The sequence below is a fragment of the Thermobia domestica genome, chromosome 4, assembly GCF_964235325.1.
Source record: "Thermobia domestica chromosome 4, izTheDome1.hap1.1, whole genome shotgun sequence".
NCBI lineage: Eukaryota > Metazoa > Arthropoda > Insecta > Zygentoma > Lepismatidae > Thermobia > Thermobia domestica.
The window spans coordinates 295,651,440-295,664,631 of NC_137457.1; the positions used below are offsets into that span (position 1 = coordinate 295,651,440).

General features: G+C 35.0%; 1 protein-coding gene across 1 annotated transcript in view; it reads right to left on the reverse strand.

Annotated features, from left to right (window-relative positions):
- LOC145684206 (17-beta-hydroxysteroid dehydrogenase 13-like) overlaps window positions 1–13,192 on the reverse strand; it is a 187,402-nt gene that overhangs the window by 25,500 nt on the left and 148,710 nt on the right. Inside the window, exons 5-6 of the mRNA XM_081756265.1 lie at window positions 11,893–11,975; window positions 2,344–2,460 (exon numbers count right to left, since the gene is read on the reverse strand). Coding sequence (XP_081612391.1) covers window positions 2,344–2,460; window positions 11,893–11,975 — 200 coding nt within the window. The remainder of the gene's footprint in view (window positions 1–2,343; window positions 2,461–11,892; window positions 11,976–13,192) is intronic.

Here is a 13,192-nt window from a genome sequence, read left to right on the forward strand (position 1 = left end):
GTACGTTTCTTTGGCAAAGTGAGGCCAGTGTTTTCTTTACATTGTACGGAAGCTTGCAAGATGATATGCATGAATCCTATTAATGTTGTGAATATTTTTATAGTGAAAGTTGAAAAGTTGTATGACGACATAGTTAAAGAAGGAGTAGAAGATAAGTCATTTTCGTGTGAACTGTTAGAACTAATATAAGACAAATATAAAGAAAGGACATTTACTGTAAATTGCGACACGTTAGACATAGAGAGTGATACAGATAGTGAGGGAACGCCACAAGATTATAATGAAGTTTTAGAATGTAAACCTGGACCTTCCACTAGTGAATATGAAACATCAAGTCCAGAACAACACGTAGTAAGTACACAAATAAATGAAACTGTTACTAATAGGTATAAGAAGATTAAGGAACATTATGATACCTTAAAGGCTCGAGGGAACAAGAGTCCTTGGTTATCTACAACACGCAAATATGTACAAGTGCACATTAAATTATGTACGTAAGGCAGTGAAATACGTCCAAAGCCACACATATTCGAGGATATTAGGAAGGACTTGTTACAAGCGTTCAGGGTTTCCCGCCAACAGGGCTTAACCATTTATGATGTTGATTTTAAAAAACTAGGCTATATTATCAGCAAAAAACACAATTATCGGCTACTCGTATCAACAAAGTTTCTCCATCGCTTCAAAGAGCAAAACAGGATCAGCTCCAGAAAATTCACAAAATTTGTTTCTAGAAAAGATATAGAGGAGGGGTCAGAATTAATTGATATAGGAAAAGCTTTTGTGACGGTCGTGAATAAAATTATATAAGAAATTCCATACAATGCTGATTGTGAATTCAACACTGACCAGACGCGATTTAATTACGAGCTGATATCGGGTAGAACTTTAGCACAGCCAGGTAAGAAACATGCGCATGCAGTGGTGCAATCAATCTCGTCTACCACGCATTTCTACACTCTTCAGTTTCATATGTCATTGGCTGGCACATTAGGGACACGATTTTACATGTTTCCAAGAACCAAAAAGAGGTTCGGACCCAAAATTAAACAAACTCTAGACAGACACCTTCTATTTTTAATCTTGACGTTGATGCGAGCAAGTCGAGAAAAATCACGAAACAACATGTGCAAAGATGGCTGATGAGAGTGTTCATTCCTGATGTTACGGATGACACGTTATTGCTATTAGATTCCTGAAGTAGACAGACTAACCATCATATTTTTAACGACCCTCAAATACAAGATATGTCACACAAGAAGACGCATCGAACTCAAATAATTCCTCCCAAGACTACGAGATTTGTGCAGCTACTTGAAGTTTACTGCTTCCGGCAGTACAAACTTGTCATTCGGAGAATTGAAGAATACTTTTGACACAAGATTATACTCAAAATAGTAGAGGAAAGTTGCATGATAGAGCCTTTATAATGAAATTACATTTTGTCGTCTATCATGAATTCGGTTCCCCTGCACTGCAAGAGATGTTAGTGTATGCGTGGCGGAAGGCTGAATATGTAACAAATGAACTGAACAGTGGTTTCTGACATGCTCCTCAAACTCTATTTCAACTTGATGATTATATATTTGCAATAGAAGATTGTGAGGCAGCAGCATTTCTTATCTGCACGTACGGTTGCATGGCTCTTCGTCAAACTCACTTCGTTAGCAATCCACACTACCATCGATATGGTACGTCTCGTTTTAACTCCCATTCAATATATTTCAACTGCAGTTTCTTTCATTTGTGTGCTATTATGACACGGATTAGGGCAAAGTGTAGACCTTAAACTTGCTTATTACAAAGTTGTATTATGTTGCATTCTGTTTTGCATCACCCTGTATATCTCATAAAATACCCAAAAGCGAATCGAATGACTATTCCCATGTTATTCTCCGACCTACAATTAGTATCTATACGAAATATCGTCCAACTCGGACTCGCCAGGTTGGCACCATTTCCTTGTTAGTAAATTTAAGTACCATCATCATGAAGTCTATTTTCAACAAGAAATATTTTATATAATATAATTATGATAGATTTTGCCGCCCCATGCAAATGCCCGTATTGCATATATGGTAGAGCCAGCAGATTTTGCCGCCCCATGCAAATGCCCGTATTGCACATATGGTAGAGCCAGCACTGTATTTATCCCCCCCCCCCTTCGTGGCCCTATCCTGGACCCCATCTTACACAGAACGACTGGCGAGATTATTTAAAATATAACTAGGCTTGAACCTGAAGAAATTCTATGTAATACCACTGAAGTCCGTTACTAACAAATTAACGTATATTACATATATATATTAGTAAACTTAAAAAGTTACAAAACGGTATAATTACCTCGAAATAATGTTAGCGGGTTTCATATACCAAGGAATGACTACGAAAGTCTCGTTACAGAGAACAGATGACACAATCTCGTGTGATACATAATTCACATCCATTACGGGTATCATTCTGTAATAAATAAATAAATAAATGCTCATTTATAAATAAAAGTTACAGTCATTTAGTAATGAAAAATTGACGGAATGAGGAACGGAAATTAATGTGATAGAAAATTTGACAGAAAAGCTATGATGAATATTGGATGAAAAAAATGTTTAAAAAGCGAAAGTGAAGGATGGAAGTGTGAGAAAATGGTGATTAGAACGATGAGAATTCTTACAAATCTAGAAGTTCGAGTGCGGAAAGCAAAACAGATAATTCAGATGTTAAGGTAGGCGAAGATGTGAAATGTGAACAAGAACAAAACAAGGATAGGAATGGTGGAAGAAGTCTTTAGAATGAGGAAAACAGTATTTTGTGAGTAGTTAAGAATAGGAATGGCGAAAGGAATATCCAAAAGAAGAAAAAGCGTGTTTTGTAGATTGTTAGGCATAGGAATGGTGGAAGAAATATCTCAAAAAAAAAAAAAAGAAAAAGCGTGTTTTGTGGATAGTTAAGCATAGGAATGACGAAAGAAATATTTCAAAAGAAGAAAAAGCGTGTTCTGTGGATAGTTAAGCATAGGAATGACGAAAGAATATCTGAAAAGAAGAGAAAGTGTGTTTTGTGGATAGTTAAACATAGAAATGACGAAAGAAATATTTCAAAAGAAGAAAAAACGTGTTTTGTGGGTAGTTAAGCATAGGAATGACGAAAGAAATATTTCAAAAGAAGAAAAAGCGTGTTCTGTAGACAGTTAAGCATAGGAGTGGTTAAAGAAATATCTCAAAAGAAGAAAGTGCGTACTTTGTGGATAGTTAAGCATAGGAATGGCGAAAGAAATATCTCAAAAGAAGAAAAAGTGTGTTTTGTGGATAGTTAAGCATAGGAATGGCGAAAGAAATATCTCAAAAGAAGAAAAATGTTGTTTTGTAGCTAGTTAAGCATAGGAATGGCGAAAGAAATATCTCAAAAGATGAAAAAGTGTGTTTTGTGGATAGTTAAGCATAGGAATGGCGAAAGAAATATCTCAAAAGAAGAAAAATGTTGTTTTGTAGATAGTTAAGCATAGGAATGGCGAAAGAAATATCTCAAAAGATGAAAAAGTGTGTTTTGTGGATAGTTAAGCATAGGAATGGCGAAAGAAATATCTCAAAAGAAGAAAAATGTTGTTTTGTAGCTAGTTAAGCATAGGAATGGCGAAAGAAATATCTCAAAAGATGAAAAAGTGTGTTTTGTGGATAGTTAAGCATAGGAATGGCGAAAGAAATATCTCAAAAGAAGAAAAAGTGTTTTTTGTGGATAGTTAAGCATAGGAATGACGTAAGAAATATCTCAAAAGAAAATGCGTACCTTATGGATAGTTAAGCATAGAAATGGAGAAAGAAATATCTCAAAAGAAGAAAAATCTTGTTTTGTGGATAGTTAAACATAGCAATGACGAAAGAATATCTGAAAAGAAGAGAAAGTGTGTTTTGTGGATAGTTAAACATAGAAATGACGAAAGAAATATTTCAAAAGAAGAAAAAGCGTGTTTTGTGGATGCGCAAGCATAGGAATGACGAAAGAAATATCTCAAAAGAAAATGCGTACCTTGTGGATAGTTAGGCATAGAAATGGAGAAAGAAGTATCTCAAAAAAGAAACAAGCGTGTTTTGTGGATGGGTAAGCATAGGAATGACGAAAGAAATATCTCAAAAGAAAATGCTACCTTGTGGATAGTTAGGCATAGAAATGGAGAAAGAAGTATCTCAAAAAAGAAACAAGCGTGTTTTGTGGATAGTTAAGCATAGGAATGACGAAAGAATATCTGAAAAGAAGAGAAAGTGTGTTTTGTGGATAGTTAAACATAGAAATGACGAAAGAAATATTTCAAAAGAAGAAAAAGCGTGTTTTGTGGATGCGTAAGCATAGGAATGACGAAAGAAATATCTCAAAAGAAAATGCGTACCTTGTGGATAGTTAGGCATAGAAATAGCGAAAGAAGCATCTCAAAAAAGAAAAAAGCGTGTTTTGTGGATGGGTAAGCATAGGAATAACGAAAGAAATATCTCAAAAGAAGAAAAAGCTTGTTTTGTGGATAGGTAAGCATAGGAATGACGAAAGAAATATCTCAAAAGAAGAAAAAGTGTGTTTTGTGGATAGTTAAGCATAGGAATGACGAAAGAATATCTGAAAAGAGGAGAAAGTATGTTTTGTGGATAGTTAAACATAGAAATGACGAAAGAAATATTTCAAAAGAAGAAAAAGCGTGTTCTGTGGATAGTTAAGCATAGGAATGACGAAAGAAATATCTCAAAAGAAAATGCGTACCTTGTGGATAGTTAGGCATAGAAATGGCGAAAGAAGTATCTCAAAAAAGAAAAAAGCGTGTTTTGTTGATGGGTAAGCATAGGAATGACGAAAGAAATATCTCAAAAGAAAATGCGTACCTTGTGGATAGTTAGGCATAGAAATGGCGAAAGAAGTATCTCAAAAAAGAAAAAAAGCGTGTTTTGTGGATGGGTAAGCATAGGAATGACGAAAGAAATATCTCAAAAGAAGAAAAAGCTTGTTTTGTGGATAGTTAAGCATAGGAATGACGAAAGAATATCTGAAAAGAGGAGAAAGTATGTTTTGTGGATAGTTAAACATAGAAATGACGAAAGAAATATTTCAAAAGAAGAAAAAGCGTGTTTTGTGGATGCGTAAGCATAGGAATGACGAAAGAAATATCTCAAAAGAAAATGCGTACCTTGTGGATAGTTAGGCATAGAAATGGAGAAAGAAGTATCTCAAAAAAGAAACAAGCGTGTTTTGTGGATGGGTAAGCATAGGAATGACGAAAGAAATATCTCAAAAAAGAAACAAGCATGTTTTGTGGATAGTTAAGCATAGGAATGACGAAAGAATATCTGAAAAGAAGAGAAAGTGTGTTTTGTGGATAGTTAAACATAGAAATGACGAAAGAAATATTTCAAAAGAAGAAAAAGCGTGTTTTGTGGATGCGTAAGCATAGGAATGACGAAAGAAATATCTCAAAAGAAAATGCGTACCTTGTGGATAGTTAGGCATAGAAATGGCGAAAGAAGTATCTCAAAAAAGAAAAAAGCGTGTTTTGTGGATGGGTACGCATAGGAATGACGAAAGAAATATCTCAAAAGAAGAAAAAGCTTGTTTTGTGGATAGGTAAGCATAGGAATGACGAAAGAAATATCTCAAAAGAAGAAAAATCTTGTTTTGTGGATAGTTAAGCATAGGAATGACGAAAGAATATCTGAAAAGAGGAGAAAGTATGTTTTGTGGATAGTTAAACATAGAAATGACGAAAGAAATATTTCAAAAGAAGAAAAAGCGTGTTTTGTGGATGCGTAAGCATAGGAATGACGAAAGAAATATCTCAAAAGAAAATGCGTACCTTGTGGATAGTTAGGCATAGAAATGGAGAAAGAAGTATCTCAAAAAAGAAACAAGCGTGTTTTGTGGATGGGTAAGCATAGGAATGACGAAAGAAATATCTCAAAAAAGAAACAAGCATGTTTTGTGGATAGTTAAGCATAGGAATGACGAAAGAATATCTGAGAAGAAGAGAAAGTGTGTTTTGTGGATAGTTAAACATAGAAATGACGAAAGAAATATTTCAAAAGAAGAAAAAGCGTGTTTTGTGGATGCGTAAGCATAGGAATGACGAAAGAAATATCTCAAAAGAAAATGCGTACCTTGTGGATAGTTAGGCATAGAAATGGCGAAAGAAGTATCTCAAAAAAGAAAAAAGCGTGTTTTGTGGATGGGTACGCATAGGAATGACGAAAGAAATATCTCAAAAGAAGAAAAAGCTTGTTTTGTGGATAGGTAAGCATAGGAATGACGAAAGAAATATCTCAAAAGAAGAAAAATCTTGTTTTGTGGATAGTTAAGCATAGGAATGACGAAAGAATATCTGAAAAGAGGAGAAAGTATGTTTTGTGGATAGTTAAACATAGAAATGACGAAAGAAATATTTCAAAAGAAGAAAAAGCGTGTTTTGTGGATGCGTAAGCATAGGAATGACGAAAGAAATATCTCAAAAGAAAATGCGTACCTTGTGGATAGTTAGGCATAGAAATGGAGAAAGAAGTATCTCAAAAAAGAAACAAGCGTGTTTTGTGGATGGGTAAGCATAGGAATGACGAAAGAAATATCTCAAAAAAGAAACAAGCATGTTTTGTGGATAGTTAAGCATAGGAATGACGAAAGAATATCTGAGAAGAAGAGAAAGTGTGTTTTGTGGATAGTTAAACATAGAAATGACGAAAGAAATATTTCAAAAGAAGAAAAAGCGTGTTTTGTGGATGCGTAAGCATAGGAATGACGAAAGAAATATCTCAAAAGAAAATGCGTACCTTGTGGATAGTTAGGCATAGAAATGGCGAAAGAAGTATCTCAAAAAAGAAAAAAGCGTGTTTTGTGGATGGGTACGCATAGGAATGACGAAAGAAATATCTCAAAAGAAGAAAAAGCTTGTTTTGTGGATAGGTAAGCATAGGAATGACGAAAGAAATATCTCAAAAGAAGAAAAATCTTGTTTTGTGGATAGTTAAGCATAGGAATGACGAAAGAATATCTGAAAAGAGGAGAAAGTATGTTTTGTGGATAGTTAAACATAGAAATGACGAAAGAAATATTTCAAAAGAAGAAAAAGCGTGTTCTGTGGATAGTTAAGCATAGGAATGACGAAAGAAATATCTCAAAAGAAAATGCGTACCTTGTGGATAGTTAGGCATAGAAATGGCGAAAGAAGTATCTCAAAAAAGAAAAAAGCGTGTTTTGTTGATGGGTAAGCATAGGAATGACGAAAGAAATATCTCAAAAGAAAATGCGTACCTTGTGGATAGTTAGGCATAGAAATGGCGAAAGAAGTATCTCAAAAAAGAAAAAAAGCGTGTTTTGTGGATGGGTAAGCATAGGAATGACGAAAGAAATATCTCAAAAGAAGAAAAAGCTTGTTTTGTGGATAGTTAAGCATAGGAATGGCGAAAGAAATATCTTTTTAAAAAGCGTGTTTTATGGATAGTTAAGCATAAGAATGACGAAAGAAATATCTCAAAAGAAAAAGCATGTTTTGTGGATAGTTAAGCATAGGAATGACGAAAGAAATATTTCAAAAGAAGAAAAAGCGTGTTTTGTGGATGCGTAAGCATAGGAATGACGAAAGAAATATCTCAAAAGAAAATGCGTACCTTGTGGATAGTTAGGCATAGAAATGGAGAAAGAAGTATCTCAAAAAAGAAACAAGCGTGTTTTGTGGATGGGTAAGCATAGGAATGACGAAAGAAATATCTCAAAAAAGAAACAAGCATGTTTTGTGGATAGTTAAGCATAGGAATGACGAAAGAATATCTGAAAAGAAGAGAAAGTGTGTTTTGTGGATAGTTAAACATAGAAATGACGAAAGAAATATTTCAAAAGAAGAAAAAGCGTGTTTTGTGGATGCGTAAGCATAGGAATGACGAAAGAAATATCTCAAAAGAAAATGCGTACCTTGTGGATAGTTAGGCATAGAAATGGCGAAAGAAGTATCTCAAAAAAGAAAAAAGCGTGTTTTGTGGATGGGTACGCATAGGAATGACGAAAGAAATATCTCAAAAGAAGAAAAAGCTTGTTTTGTGGATAGGTAAGCATAGGAATGACGAAAGAAATATCTCAAAAGAAGAAAAATCTTGTTTTGTGGATAGTTAAGCATAGGAATGACGAAAGAATATCTGAAAAGAGGAGAAAGTATGTTTTGTGGATAGTTAAACATAGAAATGACGAAAGAAATATTTCAAAAGAAGAAAAAGCGTGTTCTGTGGATAGTTAAGCATAGGAATGACGAAAGAAATATCTCAAAAGAAAATGCGTACCTTGTGGATAGTTAGACATAGAAATGGCGAAAGAAGTATCTCAAAAAAGAAAAAAGCGTGTTTTGTTGATGGGTAAGCATAGGAATGACGAAAGAAATATCTCAAAAGAAAATGCGTACCTTGTGGATAGTTAGGCATAGAAATGGCGAAAGAAGTATCTCAAAAAAGAAAAAAAAGCGTGTTTTGTGGATGGGTAAGCATAGGAATGACGAAAGAAATATCTCAAAAGAAGAAAAAGCTTGTTTTGTGGATAGTTAAGCATAGGAATGGCGAAAGAAATATCTTTTTAAAAAGCGTGTTTTATGGATAGTTAAGCATAAGAATGACGAAAGAAATATCTCAAAAGAAAAAGCATGTTTTGTGGATAGTTAAGCATAGGAATGACGAAAGAAATATTTCAAAAGAAGACAAAGCGTGTTTTGTGAATGGTTATGCATAAAAATGGCGAAAGAAGTTCTTAGAAAGAAGAAAAGTGTATCCTGTTGATGTTAAGGATAGGAATGGGGAAAAAATTCTTTACAAAGAAGAAACTGTCTCATTAAAGATATAGTAGAAAGACATCGTAAAAGATGAAAAGAAGGAGAAAAAGCAGGTTAGTATTAATGAAGGATATTAAATAGAGAAATTCTTACTTTGAACCTCAAAACTAACAAATAAGAAGAGAACTACAATGCATAGAAACTCCACATTAAAGACAAGTGACTTTCGACACATAGCTGAAACCTTATGATGAGCTTGTATATTTCACAATAAATAACCAATATACAGTGTGTTAATAATATCGTGTCACGGTGATTCTGTACACCAGAATATTAAAAAAAGTTCATATAAACATAAAAAATTTCATATAAACATGTTTGGGGAACAGAATGGTAAGTTTGAGGGAATAATGGCAAATTTAAGGTAGAAATGTACATTCGGGGAATAGAATGATAAATTTGGAGGAAGAGTGGTAAATTTGGGGTAGAAAGGTATATTTGGGGAACACAATGGTAAATTTGAGGGGAGAAGGTGAATATAAGATATAAAGGTATATTTGGGGAACATAATGGTAAATTTGAGGGGAAATAGTAAGTTTGGGGGAAGAATGGTAAATTTGGGGTAGAAAGGTATATTTGAGGAATGGTAAATTTGGGGTAGATAGGTGTATTTGGGGAACAGAATGGTAAATTTGAGAGGATAAAGTAAATTTGAGGTAGAAGGTATATTTGGGGAACATAGTGATAAATCTGAAGGGAAAATGGTAAATTTCGGGGAGAAAAATATATTTGAGAAACAGAATGGTGAATTTGAGGGAAGAATAGTAAATTTGAGGGAAGAATGGTAAATTTGGTAGTTCGCACAAGCCTTTCGGGGATAGGCACTCCTATTTCAACCCACTTTCACTCCAGAGTCTTTTCGGGAACACCTTGAGCAACCATTGAACATATTTGCTTTTTCCCATTTTCGGAAGCCTCTCGCTCTGAAACTATAAGGTTTAGGTAATATGTTTTTATGAACTTTATTTTCGTATTTTAGTGTGCAGAATCACCTCCCAAATTCATTATCATTAACATATTGTATAATAAGTACAGCGAAAGTCAGATTCTAAATACAGTACAAAAAATTCTAGTGATTAAGGTAAGATTCTAACGAGGTGTGCTGTAAAACTATTGGTTCAAAAAGAAGGGCGAACCACTACACTACACCATGACTTTTCTTTCGTCTTCGAGAAACTTTTAGACTTACAGAATAGTCCACAATCCCTGTCATGGCTAGGATCAATGCAGAAGGAATGGGAAGATGGTCACTGTAGTTGGTTCTATTTGTTGGAATGTGTTAATCAACGTGACGGCGCACCAAATCCTTCTGCAACTTCTAGAGCTCACCGACCTCATATTTGTAGTGAAGTGATCTTAATCGGGAATAGAGGCGGTTGACATGAAGTAGATTGTAATACATTGCTCTTATGTAAACATAATTACTTTCTACTAAATAGCGGTCATAATGACAAGTTGATCATTCAAAGAGGTTTCTAACTAAAAATATAAAGCTCCTAGTGCAACAGCCCTTAGGAGGCTAAGGCCTACCAGTCGGCTTGTGGCACTCCTTTAGTAGCAAGACAGCTTTTCGCCAGTTGGCGCTTGCTTGGCTTTTGGCTTTCTAAGCTTGCACTTGAAACGCATGCTTTCATACAATCTGCGTTTTGTTGTACTTGCAAGCGATGCTTTAGACCCTTCGCAGAGCGTCATAGCATCACTGGCCGTTCATTGGCTATTGACTTGACTTGTAAAACTCTTGCGTCAAGCTTGAATGGAACACTGAATGCAAAGGTACCCATGTAACTTCGTTACTGGAATTAAACTTGCTGCATGCTTGCTTGTTTTCCAATCAAGCTGGATGCAAGCTTAATCAACTTGTAATTCAAGCTCACAGCAAGCGGTTTGCACGATGTCTCTGCTACTAGGGTCATGACTTTGGGATGATGGCATGAGTGGTCAGTATACCAGCTTCCCTCACTACCGTCGGAGTTCACTACTTCACTCTTTCAAGTATAACTCTCCAAATGTTCTCAGGACACTGGCTGGACGCCATACTGTCAACACCATCTAGCAAGTAGAAACGGTCACTCATCTTTGTTCTGACCAGAACTGGCACTACTTGATTTGGTTAATCTGAGGAGAACTTGTAATTAGAGTAATTAGAGTCTGGCTGGGGCTTTCACGTTCAAAGAAATTTCACTGTATTAAATTGCATCTGTGTAGTTCAGTACTGCTCAACGTAAATGTGCATTAGCTGCTTCTAGAGATTAGGTTACATTCGTAAAGGAGGCTGAAATGTCTAAAGGAAGTCTCCATATACAGTACTAGTACAATTGGACCTCAATAACTCGAATTCTCTGATAACTCGATTTTTATCCCATTCCTTTGAACTCTCCATAACAGTCAATGTTAAAGTAATATCTGTTCGAATGATTAAAAATTACAACCTCGATAAGTCGAATTGTAAGGGTTTCATGATCGTATTTAAAACTATCGGTAACTCGAACTTTTGTATCTGCGAACCGCTATGAGTTACCTCTATAGGTTGAATTTCTTTCGATGTGACCTCGATAACTCGAAGTTAATGCCCTATTCATTTTAGGTAATTGTCATTGTTGCTAGCCCTGTGATTGTTGCTAATGTGTATTGTAATTGTGTTTTACTCATGTGTAGTATTTTATTTTTAGTAATCGTCTTATTTAATTTAAGGAACTTTCACAACTTCGAGCTATAGAGGTTGAATGAATAAAAGTTCGAGTTATAGATGTTGAATGAACAAAACTTCGAGTTATAGATGTTGAATGAACAAAACTTCGAGTTATAGATGTTGAATGAATAAAACTTCGAGTTATAGATGTTGAATTAGTAAAACTTCGAATTACAGAAGTTATATAGTCATTTTTTATGATGAACGCTAAACCTCAGTATCTCGAATTTTTGTTGTGGCCACCTTGATAACTCCAATCTTGATTCCTCGTAAAAGTCGATAACTCGAATTTTTATCTATTCCCTCCAGCTTCGAGTTATCGACGTTCCACTGTATATAAAAGGAGAAGAAGGTCTACTGCGAAGATACTTACTTAAGTTTTGCTCCTTTAGCGATGGCCGTATTCGTAAAACCAGGACAAATGACTGTAGTATGAATTCCAGTTTTTCCCATTGCCTGCAAAATAATAACAATAATATAATTTAATAACGAAGACTATATCATAGACTTTTTTCGTAACAGAGTATCTTTAACTCTACAATAATATTCGCCGCAGGAGACGTGGTTTCGATTCCCGGTAGAAGCTCATGTAGTCCGGATCGCTTGTTAAGATGGTTGTCCATGTCTAATGTGGCCTCAGTGCTGAATGAGACACCAAACCCTAAAACAAACAACCAAAGCACAATAGTATTAGCCACTGACTTACGCAGAATTTAATCAAGGGGAGGGGTTCAAGTGCTCAATTTAATATCTTTTAAGGACATACGTGGTTTTCTATACATACCTTAATATAGTAAATGTTTATTTTGCCATAATATATTGCTCAAAGTAGGTTAAAACCCAGAACGTTCCTTTTGTGTACGCCACTGGTCATCATCATAAGTATTCTGCCATTATTGACAGGTCACTTGCTGCAACTAAGAAGCTTCTGTGTTCCACAGTCTTCTGCTAACCTCTTCGTCTTCACGTACGATTTTTCTGATTGATATCGTTTATCAATTGTAGTCTCCTTCATACCCTCCCTCTCTTTCCTGCCACCATACCCTTAGCATGTCCCTAATGCTACAGTTTCCTTCTTATCTAAATGTTCCAACCAGTTTCTCTTCCTCTTCTTAATAATATTTAAAATTGTTCTTTTCTCCCCACCATTTCTAACACACTCTCATTTGTTTTCCGCTCGACCAAATTAATTCTTTCCATTCTTCTCCACATCCACATTTCGAAAGCTTCCAGTCGTTTCAAATTATTTTGGCGTAATGTCCATGTTTCTGACACAATAGAATACTCCACACGAAGCATCTTATACTATACATCACTGCTAATAGCGTATAATAACAGAATGTCCAATGAAATCCTTATCAATTAATAGATCTTATTGAACTCAACAAAATGGCATGTTTGAGAGTGAATCATCATGCGTAGCTTTCAAGAAAATTTGACAAAATTATAATTTTATGACCCTATAAAATGTCGTTCATGGCCAAAAATACTATGCTTAAAAAGAGGTCGCATTTTAAGGTGAAATTGACGCTTATTGACAGATTTGATGGGAAATTAAGGTGATTAAGATGAAATGTATCCCATCAAGTCTTTCATTATGGTACTATCACTTGAATAATAAACAATATGGTTAATGACCAATAATAATCTATCATTAGAACTAAATTTCCATG